We start from the raw sequence: 15,295 nt of genomic DNA, 5'->3' as shown, positions 1-15,295 counted from the left end.
CTTTTGTTTGCTTTATTTTCATACTAATCACGTGATTTCTGCAAATGACCCCCTGCACAAAAGTTTGCTTTTTATTGTTTTATTTCTATGCACGTATCCAGTCATGTATATGTGTACGTGTCCTCTTCCCCTCCTTGGAAAACCATTCTGCAGCATGTTTTGTGGATCACAGCTCTCACAGTGTCTCCTCTGGTATGCTTTGGCCTTTTTTAGTTACAATGTAAACATCCAGGAGGAAAATACACATACTTCATTTTGCTTTGTTTAAAAAAGAAAAAAGATCACTGCTATTCATGCGGTTATTTTTATCATCTCTTCAATTACATGTTATATTCCTGAGAAGAATTTTTAATTGTCAGTCATCATGCAGCTTTTCAAAGCCAGGAAGCATTGGTCTTAGAACCCTTAGGGATCTTAGGGGCAGTCACCAGCATTATCAGGTAATTGCCCTAAACTTCTTCTCTGAATGAGGTATATCCAAGCACTGCAAGAAAAGAGGTCAGTCATGACACATGCACATTGACAAGATCTTTCTTTTCCTTCCTCTTTATGTGAATCTCAGCTTGTGCTGTATGCTCTTGTGCAACCCAGTTAAAATAAGAAGTTTCATGTTAGAGAGCATTTCAATCGAAGATGTAACATCAGAACTTAAATTAAATCCAAGCAGAAAACTCCTGGATCATGTGTGTGTGTTTCCTTTGAAGTAACTAATATACATGTACCAGAAGTAGTCTTTAGAATGTGTAAGGAGTCTGAATATAATGTAATTATGTTGTAGCGTACTGCCCAAATGGACAGAAGGTCTGCAAAAGCCTTAAAATCTTCCATGTTAATCCATATCCTCAAAAGCTAAGATTAGAGGGATTACGGTTTCTCTCCTTGATGGGCGCAGCCACCGCGGCTCCACAGTATTAGTTATGGTCTATCATGCTGATAATGAGTTTCTTAATAAGTCCCTTAGTACTCATTGGCAATGACTCATGCTTCCGAATGAGGATCTCCTTGAATATCTGTGTAATGGATGAAACTGTATCCCAGTGAAGAATGTTTGACCTATTGTGTGCTTTAAGAAAAATCAGAATTTGAAGGGATCTGTGTGTAAGCATAAGGCGATCTGGGGAGAAGTTGGATTTTACTGTTTGAAAAGCCATAAATGCAGTGTAAGGTCTGTCAATGGTTGTTGCTCTGTCTGCTTTAAAGGAGGGTGGCTTTTCTGGTGTAGTCATCACTTGCAAAAGAGTACACATACAGCCTGAGCTTTTCTTTTAGAACAGAATTTAGTTGTCTGATCTGGAGGGAATGCTCAGTTCTGTATTTACTACTAAATTCACTCTGGGAAAGGTGTAGAAATTTAGAGCTTTACCTAGAATGCCACTGTCTTGAAACAATCACAATAACGTGCTTAGTTTTCAGCCACTGTTGAGTCTCTTCAAGACTACTTCTACCCTTATTTCTCTGTTTGGATTATAGAAATCAACTGATTGTGCTTTGAATGCTTAAAATGGAGGAAGTGTTAGAACTGAATTGTTTTTTAACATGATGTGTTCTTTGTAATTTTTTGTTCTTTTTAACATGAAAGTGTTCTTTGTAATTTTGAAAAATAAGATTCTGGGATACAAAACCATAAAATAAGGTGCTGCAGTGTAAATCGCTATACATGCTCACGCTGTGCTTCATTTTGCATCTCTGTATGTTTTGCTAGAAGTAGTAACTTATGTTCTGTTGGCTTGTTTTAGGTATTTGGAAATAAGATGATAATTCCTTCCTTGGATGGAGATCTTTTCCAGTGGGATCGGGACCGAGAGAGCATGGAAGCAGTTCCTTTCACAGTTGAATCTCTTCTTGAGTCATCCTACAAACTGGGCGAGGATGTTGTCTTAGTTGGGGGGAAGTCTTTAACAAGCTATGGGCTAAGCTCCTACTCAGGGAAGGTAAGAGCTTCAAAAGTTGTCTTGTGTGTCTCAGATTTGTGTATCTTCTGTTTCTAGTACTACCTTGCAAGTAGATTGCTCTTATGATTTAAGCTGCACTACAGTTCTGGTGTATGATTGCACAGCACCAAAGAGCAGAGTACAAATTTCTTGGGAAACAAATGAAGCAGGCTGAAGTAAGACTTAGCAGCTGTGGTTAGATGACACTGCTGAGAGCATCGCTGCAGTGTCTTCTTGTGTGAGCTTTTGCTCTCTCCCTTGTGCTGCCTGTGTCACTTGCCATTTGCTAAGCAGAATCAATTTGCTAACCTAAGAGAAAAACTCTTTGCTTCTATTGGATTACTTTTGTGCTGAGTTAGCAAATTCAGAGCAAGGGGAAGAAATGACCCCTTTCTGCAGAATTGGAAGATGAGTTCAGCTTTATTATGTGGCTCTGCCTGGAACAGCCTTCACAGTTCAGTTTACTGAACATCAAATAAAGTTTTAGATGATGCGTTTTTCACAATTAAAGATTTTAATTCTTTTCTCAACTAGCAAAGAGTATCTGATTGAAAACAAGAAAAGCATTCAAGGTACATGAACTTCTGAGATTTGTTCTTGTTGCCAGTAAGTTTACTCTACCTTAGGAGTTCTTAAATTTTAAACTCATGCAGAAGTTAAGTTGAAAACTACTTTTTATCTGACTGGTTCAGAAAGTGGTTTTTTTTTCTGAAATCTTCTAGTTAAATGGTGTGTGTTTTTAAAAATGGAAGGAAGAAAGGATTAAAACACAGGAATTGATTGCATTCTTTTGAGTCCTAGCCTTTGACTTTCTTATCCTCCCCTTTCCACTTCCTGCATTATTTAAGTGATCACAGATGTTTTGTGTAGTGAATAGCAGATATTTGCTAAAATCAGAAATGTTGTTTTTAGAACATGTAAAAAGAAAATGATAATATTTGGTTTTCAAAACAAAACCAAGCCATAACAGTTTTTTCCATTTTAACCAGGTGTTTTCGTGTAGAATGCTGTTGCAGTTTCTGTAACGATCACTCATGATAAAGGTCCAAAGCAGTAGTTTATGAAACCATTTAGATTTTCTCATTGATGGCAAAGGGCACTTGTACCAACTGTTAAGGAAGTGGTAATTTCAGTTCCTGCTGTGATTCAGGCCCAGACTTGCAGTGCCAAAGGTGCTGCATGCAGGAAATAGTGCTTTACTCTTCCATGTTAAAAGTTTTGGCAGTGTGGAACAGGCTGCCCAGAGAGGTTGTTGGTGCCCCATCCCTGGAGGTGTTCAAGGCCAGGTTGGATGGGGCCCTGGGCAACCTGGTCTGGTTTTAAATGGGGAGGTTGGTGGCCCTGCATGTGGTGGGAGAGTTGGAGCTTCATGATCCTTGAGGTTCCTTCCAACCCGAGCCATTCTGTGTGTTGTCCTTGGCACTGTAATGTCAATTCACGCTTCCTGAAAGTGTGTCCAACTTACTTTCACAACACAAATGGCTGTATGTATTCCAAATACTGTTTGAGAATTGGACTGTTGCAAAGTCTGTGTGACAGCATTAATTTGAGGTCCCCACCCCATTTTAATAGCTGAAAAGACCAAGTGGGATGGCTCTGCAGTATTTTATATGGATCAATAGTACTTAATTTGAAGTTAATAGAGTTATGCTGAGGCAGATACGGCACGAAAACAGAATTATACTGTGAACCTACTTCTAGAAATTATCTTTCTGTCAATAGATATCATAGGAAAAAGAGGAACTACGATTTCTTTCTGTTAGAATAGAAAACTATGCAAAGAGTCAGTAAGTCAAAGATGTTCCAGGCTGTAGGATTCCTAGAACTTTTTGCAAAAGCAGTTCTCTTAAACCATGCTTTTTGACATCCATCAAGTTGAACATCTAAAATCATAGAATGATAGAATCACAGAATGGCCTGGGTTGAAAAGGACCACAATGCTCACCCAGTTCCAACCCCCTGCTATGTGCAGGGTCACCAACCAGCAGACCAGGCTGCCCAGAGCCACATCCAACCTGGCCTTGAATGCCTCCAGGGATGGGGCATCCACAGCCTCCTTGGGCAACCTGTTCCAGTGCATCACCAGCCTCTGTGTGAAAAACTTCCTCCTGATATTTAACCTAAACCTCCTCTGTCTCAGTTTAAAACCATTCCCCCTTGTCCTATCACTATCCATCCTCGTAAAGAGCCGTTCCCCCTCCTGTTCATAAGCTCCCTTAAAGTACTGGAAGGACACAATGAGGTCTCCCCAGAGCTCTTTTCCAAGCTAAACAAGCCCAGTTCCCTCAACCTTTCTTCATCCTTTCAAATCAAACAAAATCAGTAATAATAAACCAAGTAAATCAGTATGTCCAATAAAAAATTAAGCCACAGCTAAGTTTCCAGTACCCTCTCCTGTTTATATGCTCCCTTCAAGTACTGGAAGGAGCTCTATATCCCCTGTAAGCTGAAAATGCACTGTAACAATTGTTAGTTTTGAACATTCGTGTTGGATGCTCTTTTTTTTGCTCTTGAAGCTGTTCACATTTCCAAGCTGTGAGTCTCTTGTCTTGTCTCTTAGGTGAAGTACATCTGCTCGGCTGTGGGCTGTCGCCGCTGGGATGACGATGAGGCAGAGCAGGAGGACACACTGCTGTTACGGCGCACTCAGAAAACAGTCCGTGCTGTTGGACCCCGCAGTGGTAATGAGAAGTGAGTATTATAATTACATAGGTTTTAATTCGTAACACTTTAAGAATTTGACCTTCTTGCTCTTGGCAGAAAAGGAATGAGGGAGTTTGTTCCGAAGTAATGTCACAGGCTTGTTATTTAGCACTTATCTCTTCTGGTCTTCGATGTTTCTAAAAAAAAGAAAATCTGTAATTTCAGTTTTAGACCATTAGAAAAAGTACTTGTCCATACTTACTTCTCTTAAGGCAAATGACAGTGACTTTTCTTGTCCCTATATATCTCAAAAGTGTGTCATTTCTCTACTGCACAAGATAAATGTCTCTATTGTTTGTTTCAACTGATCATTTGGTATAGCAGGAGATAGCCTGAAAGCCTTCTGTGATTTTTTGATTCTCTTCTTAAGTTCTTTACAGAATCAGAGAATCACAGAATGGCCAGGGTTGGAAGGGATCTCAAGGATCATGAATCTCCAACCCCTCTGCCACATGCAGGGCCACCAACCTGTACATTCAATACCAGACCAGGCTGCCCAGGGCCCCATCCAATCTGGCCTACTAATGGTAACTGACAGTTTTTTTATACTTGATGTTTTAGTTTCATTTTAAGTTGACAATAAATGAACACTTTAAGACTGAAGACATTTCAAAAAGCCTCATTCTTGCATCTCCTTTTGTTTCATGATTTAGGTGTTCTTTTCTTCACAAGCTGTAAAAATTGCTTTGGTCTGTGACTTCCCTCATGCTCTCACTCTGAAGTTTCCAGCACACTGAGATTTCTAAAAAGAAAAAAAAAACACGCACCCAAAACAAACAATAAAACCCAGCCCAACAACAACTGAAAAAAACAACAAGCTAACACCATGCTTAAATACAAGTTTACAAGGCTGGCTGCTATACAAAGATACAGTAACTGCCCACCAGTGCAATGGAGAGCTAGTCATTCTCTGTTCACCTGCTCCCTCTTCTGTTTGCGGCAGGATTTGACAGATAGTGTGTCTGCAGTCTGTCAGAAAGAAGCTAATTAGAACTTTACTAGATTAGCAAATGAGAAGTCTTAAGAGAAAATCTTGATTCTTAGAGACTGATACTGCCAGGGAGAGGTATGTCATGAAAGCACGTTTGTTGTTTGCACGCCTTTCAAAAAAATACCATGGTACCTTTGGTACATGAATTCTTTAGTTGTTGTAGCCAGAAATAGAGGTGCCCTGGGTACCCAAAGATATTGTTAAAGGAGTGTTTTCCTTCTTTTTGCTCTTTCAGATACCAACTTCCCATTCTTTCCCCTCTGTATTTGTCTACAACATAATTACAGCTCTATGTGGTGGAAATAAGAGCTCTTTATTTTTCTGAGAGTAATTTTGGTTTTGTCCCAGTTTGTTGTTTACAGAAGTTGAAGAGTTTTAGGCTGTGCAAGAGAGCTCTATGTTCCTTATACAGCCATATTAGTTTCAGAGTATGTTAACCTGTAACATGAGCTGTCCTGGCTTTGTTAAATTACCCATCAAAGAGATCCTGTGTTACGGTTTCTGTGTGGGATTAAAAGAAACAAACAAAAAAGAAAGCACCATCCCTTCTCTTGCTTGAAAGCCTTACATTTAAAATAAAATATCCTTTGTTAGTGAATTATGTCTTATGTAGAATGCTGCTTCCTAAATGCTTTATGCTTTTATCAACTGTGTAACATGTTTTTCCCTAAACAGACCTAGCTTTATTATTATTTGATGATTTTTAATTGCCCTCTCCATATACTATACCTTTAATGTCATTGGCACTACTTCATCAGCTGTCTTCTAACCTTGGATGTCATGCTAGACAACAAGATTTCTTTCTCGTTTGGTTTGTATTCTGGATACAGTTATAGGATTAGCACTCCCTCTCCTGGTACAGCTGTGTTACTGTGTCTTACTGGGCCAAATACAGGTAATTCAGTTTAAGAGTCTTTGAATTGAGGGTATGGTACTTGCTTAGAATATATAACTAACTTTTACAGATATTTTTTTTTCTCTTTTTCTTTTAGGTGGAATTTCAGTGTTGGTCACTTTGAGCTGCATTATGTCCCAGACATAGAAAATAGAGCAGGATACATTGAGAGCAATTTTAAATTGCATGTGAACAAAGAAGAAACAAAAATAATTTCAGATGTGGATGAGCAGGAGGCAATGATGACAGATACAGTGATAAAAGTCTCAGTGGCTGACTGGAAGGTTATGGCTTTTAACAGACGAGGAGGACATCTCGAATGGGAATACCAGGTGTGGGAAGAAACAGAATAATAAATGTTACAGTTGTAGAAGATATGCAGCTTCATTGTTGATGTCTTTCATCCTGGGTTTTAGATGCTGTCTCTGTGTTTAAAAAAAAAAAACAAAAAAAAAAACAAAACAAAACAAAAAAACCCACCTTTTTGGAAGTTATTTTACTGATGTTGTGTTTTTGAGCTGCTACATCTGTTACATGAACCAAACTGAGGTATTCAAGCACTTGATCTCTTACATAACATCTAATTAATATGACATTAATTTCCTTGTTATCTCTGTCTTCTTCAGTTTTGCACTCCAATTGCTTCTGCATGGCTGGTTAAGGATGGCAAGGTAATTCCAATCAGTCTGTTTGATGACACAAGTTACACCACAAACAGTGAAGTGTTGGAAGATGAGGAGGATCTTGTGGAAGCTGCCAGAGGGGCCACGGAATCCAGTGTCTATTTGGGTGAGGCACCAGCTGTTGTAAACATCGTCGTTTTCTGTGAGCTTTTAGTGAAGCAGATCTTTCCATACTGGTAGAATTAATTTTTATGACTATTTGGCCTAAAGTGGTAAATAAATGATGTTGTGTTTTGACCAAGAAGAAATAGGTTTTAAAACATTGTACTCTATTCTATTTACTGCTTTATAGGTGCAGTACTTTGCACATGATTGCAAATCTTGAAACTTTTAGAGGTAGGTTTATAGTTAACAATGCAGTCTTATTGCTCAGAAAGCTGTAAGAAATATCTCCCTCTAGTCCTCTAACGTTTCACATTATTTTTTTTCCTCTGCACTGACTGCAGTAACTTACCATGAAGATATTTCAGTTAAGCTCATATGTGATTGAGGTTTTTATCCAGCTATTAGAATTAATTTGATGTGATTTGTGACAGTTTGAAATAGTGGCTCCAGGCCCTTCTTCTCAGCTATCTGTCTGTCTCTGTATGGAAGATGTGCTTTGGTTTTCAAGGACTTTTTTTTTTTCCCTTAGCCTCTTTCTTGAAGCCTTTCTTATTAATGGTTACACAGATACTTTCAGCCTTCCTGTTAGCAGTGTTGAAGAATAGTGTTCACCAGCATTAACAAGGGTGGGAAGTTTGAAGGAAATCTTACTTAGGCTAAGCCCAAGATGCTTGGTAACTCTTCAGAACTGGTGGCAATTTTTTGAAGATGTTCTGATCTCATGCTTTTCTAGAGCAAAGGGAATGTGTTCTATTTGAATTCAATCAGTCAATATCTCAGATTCTCAGAATATAGAGAAATGCTTTTAAAAGTATTCTAAACCATACATCTTAACTGGATGATTTGAGTCTGAGAATGAAGGAAACCAAGTCTGAATTATTATTTATTATATTATTATTGCTTTTGTTTCTCAGGTATGTACAGGGGCCAGCTGTATCTGCAGTCATCAGTCAGAATTTCTGAAAAATTCCCAACCAGCCCAAAGGCTCTGGAATCCAGGAATGATAATGCAATTATTCCCCTCCCCAAAATTAAATGGAAACCCTTAATCCGTAAGTAACAACTCAGAGTCTCATTTATTGTCTTTGACCTAAGAGCATCTTTCTGATAATTTTCAAGCTAGTCTACTAGTTCCTGAATGAGTTTACAGTTGGGAACATCTGTGCTCTATTAATTCTTTTTTTTTTTTAATGAGGTATTTGAATTGTAAGTGACTCTGTGGATTTGATGGGGTCTTCTAAAGTGATGCAGTGTTGGTCTTCTAAAACAGTTGTTTTACCAGAAGAAGAATTTTTTTTGCATGATGTGAATATGAAGTTAGTTGACTTGTCCAAAATAGTATGTAGGCTGGAAAGTAGCATTTAGGCTGGAAAGTAGTGTTCAGCGGTGGTTACCTCTCTTGATTTTTACCTCCTTTGTGTTTCCTTGCATTAATTTTGGTCCTTATGGCAACCTCATGTTTTCTAAGATAATGCAATTGGAGTTCTCATGAAAGTCATCCAAGGGCAGAATCTTGTTAATAATCATCCATCTCAGAAAGTTGTCTCTTCTTTGCTTAGATTCTCCTTCCAGGACTCCAGTGTTGGTGGGGTCAGATGAATTTGATAAGTGTCTCAGCAATGACAAGTACTCTCATGAAGAATACAGCAATGGAGCACTTTCAGTCCTGCAGTACCCATATGGTAGGTTGACCTTCTGAATTTTGAAGTGTTACACAACAAAAACAAAGTGTGCTCACAACACCCAGTGTCTATTGAGAAGGCTTATTTATGAGAAACATTGGCTTTGTAGTTGTGTAACAAACAAATCTGTGCCCTTTTTGTCTTCTATATGCAGATAACGGATATTACTTACCCTACTACAAAAGAGAGAGAAATAAACGTAGCACCCAGATCACTGTTAGGTTTTTTGATGACATGAATTACAAAAACATTCGCAAAAAAGATCCTGTTCTTCTGCTTCACTGGTGGAAAGAAATCGTTGGCACCATTCTATTTTGCATCGTGGCCACGACCTTTATTGTACGCAAACTTTTCCATCCCCATCCCTACAGCAGAGTGAGTATTTTATTTTTTTTCCCTCAATCCCAGATACAGAAGGTCTTATTCTAGCCTTTTTCTTTTGGTTTTGATTCTGCTCTGTGTGGTGTTAATAATTTATGAGATAACGTAGCCTAAATGCATTATTTAATCTATCTGTGAAGGCTGTCAGCTGCCACGCACAATTTGCTTATCTGCTTCAGCTAGCATTGCTTCAACCATATCTGATTACTTTGGAGATGCTTACACTGAAATAATGGAATGCCTTATCTGCAGGTACAAACTGATCTCAAGTACTTAGGACTTGAATTTTTGTTTTTGTTCTTGTTTTGGTCACCATGTTAGCTGCGGAAGGAATCTGAAACACAGTGTCAGACTGATAGCAAATATGAACCTGCATGTGGAGATGTTAAGGACACCAGCTGGAGTGATGTCAAGAGCTCTGGATATGTATCAAGGTGAATTCAGTTCAGTACTGCTCATGCAGAGTTTTTAGTCGGTGTGAAAACTAATGCTGTCTGCAAAAAAGAGTTGATGGTCATTAGTTCTTACTTACCTGTAGTTCCCCTACTCCACAGAACAGTGAAAAAGAACCCTGTTGCCCCATTATCAATTGGAGATTGCTGTTATGATTAGTCTAAGAGTCCCTCAGAGCCAGCACAGGACCTCTGCTTGGGAATGTTGCTCAAATACTTCCTGCTGATAGGTGAAATGAAGGATTGATTCTTAATGTTCTCATTCTGTCTGTTTCTGTGCTTCTGGATTAGAACATGGAAATTGCAGGTGGAAATATGTTTGATGTATGCTACAGAACAAGCAGAGTAAATACGGAAGAAACCTTTGTTGCTTATTAGGAAAGGGTAGTTTAAAATGGGTCTATAGGGGCATGTCAGTAATAGGAGAAAATGTGACCATTCCTAATTTGCCAAAAATAGGAGATGGACTATTTAAAATGAAGAAGAAAGATAGTGAGATTTAAGAAGTGATAATTCAGAAGATGTGCTCAGGGTAGTAGCAGAAATACTTACTTGTGGTGGGGTTAAAAGCACGTCATGATTTGGAAAATACTCATCTATCACCACCTGAATTGGGCACGGGAATTTAACTGAAATATCTGTGGTCTGTGATCCTGTAGTCATAAAACCTGGCACTCTGCAAGGCTTCTTCAGTTTGTCAGATGCACTCAGATGCACGTGTGAGGAGTCTTGCTGAGGATGTGATAGACGCTGAATAAATGCATAATCAGCGCCTGTCGGTTTCCTAAGTAGGTAACCATCTGATTGCCTCAGTGGGTGGGTGAGCAGAGGAGGAAGAGGAGAAATGCTTGAAGTCGTTCAGCACATTTTGCCTGTACAGAATTATTTAACACTTAAACCCCTTCCCCTGACAAAAACAAAAACAAACAAAAAACAAAACATCACAGCCTTCATTTATGTCTATTCTTGCTAATGTATTTTTCTCCATCCATTCTTCTGTCCCTTATTCACATCCCTCTCCTCCCAGATATCTGACAGATTTTGAACCAATTCAGTGTCTGGGCCGTGGAGGTTTTGGAGTCGTTTTTGAAGCCAAAAATAAAGTGGATGACTGCAACTATGCTATCAAAAGGATCCGTTTGCCAAACAGGTACTGACTGAGTTTGCTGAGAACTAGAAAAATTAGTGACTGGCAGGATCTTACACAGTTCCTGAACTGATTGCCCAGGTTCTGCATTAGGATGAATGACATACTTTTTAATGGGCGGGCTGATTTAATTTTGGCATCAGGAATTTGGCATATGTATTCACAGCAGAAGGGTGACCTGTTTGGCTAAGCTAATAACATAGCAGGACCCTTATGAGGATGCTGCAGCTACATGGAAACTCCATTGATTTCCTTGATGAATTGAGCCTTTAGTAACAGCACTAGTTATTTGTAGCACTGTTAATTTGCTTCTCTCCTTTCTTTCCTTACCTTTCCTATTCCATCCTTTCTTTCTCATCCCCTTTCCTCTCCTGCTTTTTTGACTCCATTTATCCGTGTGTTTCATTCTCCGGTCCCACAACCCCTACCTTTTCTTTCAGTCATAGGTGGTCAAGCCTTGATGCTGAATTATCCTACACAGAACTTCCTTTTAGTGGGAGATGGGAGACACTGCTTCTGGAAATCTCAAGTTAGAACAGCAAACAGGCAGGCCAGTAGTGGGAGGGGGGTAAAGCTGTGAAATCTAGAATTACTATTTTTTGAATGTGTTAAATAAACGTGATTACTTAAGATAAAAGGTTTTGTTCAGAAATTTAAGGTAGCCTTTTCCAGGCATATCCAAATCATTTGAATAAAACCATTAAACTTCATTTGATGGAGTGTTATGGTCTTAACAAGAGGTCCGTAGAATGAAGATGGTCTTTATGTTGTGCCAATTAAAAAAGAAACACGAAGGTATTTCTATCTGTCTGTGTGCCAGTGTCTTCTACATCCCTGTAGAATATTGCTGTCTAGTGGATTTCTGTTTTCTGTCCTTGTAAACAGTTGAGAACAAGATGCACCTTTCTTTTCAGTTTTGTTGCCTGTAATTATTTGAAAAAAGGTGAATAAATGCTTAGCTGTTAGGAGCACTCTGCTCCTCCATGCTTCTAACATAAGGGAATTACTGTGGGGAGTTTGAAAAAGGTCTTCTTTGGGGTGAAGAGTGATACTGCGAGCCTGGCTTACACATGGCTAACATTGGTTAAATTCTTTTGCAGAATTTTCTGTGCTGTGCTATTGCTTTATGTAACCATGTCACTGTTTTTCTTCTCACCCCAAATCCTAGGGAACTGGCACGTGAGAAGGTGATGAGGGAGGTGAAGGCATTGGCTAAACTTGAGCATCCAGGTATTGTCCGGTACTTCAACGCGTGGCTGGAAGCTCCACCTGAGGGATGGCAGGAAAAGATGGATGAACAGTGGTTAAAGGATGAAAGGTAACCTGTGGGTGTTTGATCAGTTGAACTTGAGGTTGTATGCCAACAGAACAGGGGAACTGGAAGATGAACTAGGAAAGAAGTAGTTATTGACTGTCAAACTGTCAGTTCAACAAGATACAAATGTATCACATTCATGCCTGGCATTTCTTAATTTCTGGGTCCTCTTTAAGGACCTTCTTTAAGCTTCAGAAACATCTTGTAATTCTTAACATCACTTCCCTAACTGGGAATCTTGAGGAACATCAGAGCACTGTTTACTACTGTGATTTGGTTTTAACCTTTAACAGCTCTGTTCTCTCTGTTCCTTTCCACAACTGTCCTTTTTTTATTGTCTATCTTAGTTTTGATAGCTCTGATTCAGTACTTCAATTAATTTATTTCAGCATAAATCTGTGAGATCTTATCAATCTGATGAGTTATAAAGCTTGGTAGAATTAGGTTAAAAATGAAAAATTAGATAAGGTAGGTGTTAGTTGTACAGAAAAGGTGGGTGTATGTTAACAACATTTAAAAGTGGCAAGAGAGAATGGGACCTAATATTCTTATGATCCACTATTTAGTAGTCTCATAATAACATCTTAACATGCCTATTCTAATTCTTAGGATACAGCAGATTTTGTATTTTAGGTACTAAATTAACATTTCACAGCTGTAATTCTTACAGGCACTTTAAATAGTCATGTCAATGCTTGCTCTAAAGGAATGAGGTTTGTTTGAGCTGAAGTTGAGCCTGATTGCACATTGGGAACTTGGCAGTAGAGCTTGCTATTTTTCTTTTCTCATTTGGGAGATGCTATCCAAACATTCTTGTCTCAATTAGAAGATATTGTACTTGCTGAGAAAAATAGGTGACAAATCCTGCTTGTTAGTGGCTCCCACACAGGGATAGTTATTTCCTGTTTTGCCAGAACTTTGTTTTCAGAAAAAGTCTTCTGAAAATGCATTCTAGTGGGATGAAGTTCTGTAGTACTGACCTCTTCATTTTGTTTTCCTAGCACCGATTGGCCACTCAGTTCTCCCAGTCCAATGGACGTCCCATCATTCAAGATCAGAACAGAGCCATTTTCTACAAAGGACCACATTGAAGTTATTGCTACTTCATCGGAGAAGGGAAGGTCTTTCTCTGTGGGAATACCACGTGGTCAGTCTGATTCATCTGAAAGTGAGTTCTCTCCTCTGGAATTTTTTGCTTCAGACAACAGGGACTTGCACCAGTCAGCAGATCCACTGTTAAACCTTCAGGACAGCGTTCTTACGGGCTGTGATGTAGAAGACAGTACTATCAACAGTAATGGGCTGGGTCACTCCGAGTTGGATCACTCCCTGGAAGTCTGTCTTCCAGCTGTTCCTGTGGTACAGCTGAGGGAAGGGACCTCCTCCTCTATTGTGTTCGAGGATTCTGGTTGTGGAAATGCTTCTAGTAAGGAAGATAAAATTGATGCTTCGTGTGATGAAAGTCTTTCTGAGGACAAGCCAACAAGTACAAAGGAACCTGGTAACAAGAAATCTTCAGGAAGTCCCCTATCTGTTTCTCCACCAAGGCCAACAAGTTTAAGCCTGGACCTTTCTAAAAATACTACAGAAAAAGTCAAGCCCACCTCTCCAAAGGTGTATCTTTACATCCAAATGCAGCTCTGCAGGAAAGAGAACCTTAAAGACTGGATGAGCAGACGATGCATAATAGAGGAGAGGGAAAGGACAGAGTGTCTGCAGATATTTCTGCAGATAGCTGAAGCAGTTGATTTTCTGCATAGTAAAGGATTAATGCACAGGGATCTTAAGGTTTGTATTCCTAGGATACTATTGGAAATGTTTTTATCTGTTGGCATGGTCGTGATCAAATGTCTGAAGTTTCCAAATTGTGGTTTAAATTCCTTTATTTATATTTATTTTAGAGCTAGTGGTGGCAATGGTGATTAGGAGACGGTTGGACTAGATGATCTTGTAGGTCGTTTCCAACCTTGTGATTCTATGATTTCCCATGCTGGCAGTGTCCTATACACCAACATTTTTCTCATTTACTACCATGAGATTATGAGATTTTCTTTGGAGTTGTTGTAACTTGAACTGTTTCTGCTCTACTGTTGTAAAATTCCTGAAACATGTGGACTGACTCAAATGGCATTGCTAGCTTGGGTGTTAGCAGTTACACATTTGACTGCTCCTAACAGCAGTGCCAGAGTGTTCATCTGTGTCAAGTTCTGCTTTAAGCTGGCAGATCATGTGCTGCTACAGGTAGGTGGTGTGGTGGTTTTTGTTGTTGTTGTTTTGTTTTGTTTTTAATGTGAGTAGTGCAGTATTGGAAGGAAACAACAGAACGGATGAGGCTGGCAGGGACCTCTGAGTCCTTCTGGCCCAGCCCAGCCCTAGCAGGAACACTCAGAGCAGGATGCCTAGGCCCACATCCAGGCAAATTTTGAAGAAAAACCCAGATTTGGAGTAAACTCCCACTCTCTGGTCCCTGTGCCAGTGCTCCAGCCTAGCACAGCAGTGCTGCCTGATGTGCTGGGAGAGCTCCTGGGCTTTGGGTTATGCCTGGACAACACTGAACAAAGCCTGTCTCTGTCCTCTTGCACTTTCCTACAGGGATTTGTGGACACTGAGATCCTTCTGAGCCTCCTCTACTGTAGGCTGAGCGGCCCCAGTAGGAGAGTCTCACTAAGATAGTTAACTACCTATCACTGACCTCAGGATGGATGTTAAAAAAGCTGAATTCACATCTGTATAACAATTTGGAGTTGTAGTGCTCCAGGAAGTAAAAATTAACTATTCATTACTGCAGGTTTGTTTTTTTTTACAGCAAGACTTTTTGTACCCCATACATTTTTATGGCTTTTTTAGTTTATGGCATTTTTTTATGGCATTTGTAGTTCAGGAACTTTATACAGGTTTCTTCATTGCTGAGCTGTATGGCAAAGAAAGCTATTTTGAAACCTGTTCTGTCCTTTCAAGTGAAGCAGATAATTCTGGTATACATCTTCTGTTTTCCATAGAAATACTGCAG

General features: G+C 39.3%; 1 protein-coding gene across 1 annotated transcript in view; it reads left to right on the top strand.

Moving 5' to 3' along the window:
• The window catches only part of EIF2AK3 (eukaryotic translation initiation factor 2 alpha kinase 3), a 41,379-nt gene that overhangs the window by 19,499 nt on the left and 6,585 nt on the right, over nucleotides 1-15,295 (top strand). Inside the window, exons 3-13 of the mRNA XM_048942163.1 lie at nucleotides 1,737-1,931; nucleotides 4,492-4,622; nucleotides 6,618-6,852; nucleotides 7,147-7,309; nucleotides 8,223-8,360; nucleotides 8,868-8,990; nucleotides 9,145-9,365; nucleotides 9,693-9,805; nucleotides 10,851-10,973; nucleotides 12,139-12,288; nucleotides 13,287-14,073. Coding sequence (XP_048798120.1) covers nucleotides 1,737-1,931; nucleotides 4,492-4,622; nucleotides 6,618-6,852; nucleotides 7,147-7,309; nucleotides 8,223-8,360; nucleotides 8,868-8,990; nucleotides 9,145-9,365; nucleotides 9,693-9,805; nucleotides 10,851-10,973; nucleotides 12,139-12,288; nucleotides 13,287-14,073 — 2,379 coding nt within the window. The remainder of the gene's footprint in view (nucleotides 1-1,736; nucleotides 1,932-4,491; nucleotides 4,623-6,617; nucleotides 6,853-7,146; nucleotides 7,310-8,222; nucleotides 8,361-8,867; nucleotides 8,991-9,144; nucleotides 9,366-9,692; nucleotides 9,806-10,850; nucleotides 10,974-12,138; nucleotides 12,289-13,286; nucleotides 14,074-15,295) is intronic.

Source organism: Lagopus muta, chromosome 4, assembly GCF_023343835.1.
Source record: "Lagopus muta isolate bLagMut1 chromosome 4, bLagMut1 primary, whole genome shotgun sequence".
Classification (NCBI taxonomy): domain Eukaryota; kingdom Metazoa; phylum Chordata; class Aves; order Galliformes; family Phasianidae; genus Lagopus; species Lagopus muta.
Note: the sequence above shows the minus strand (reverse complement) of the source record. Positions and strands in the feature narration are given on the sequence as shown.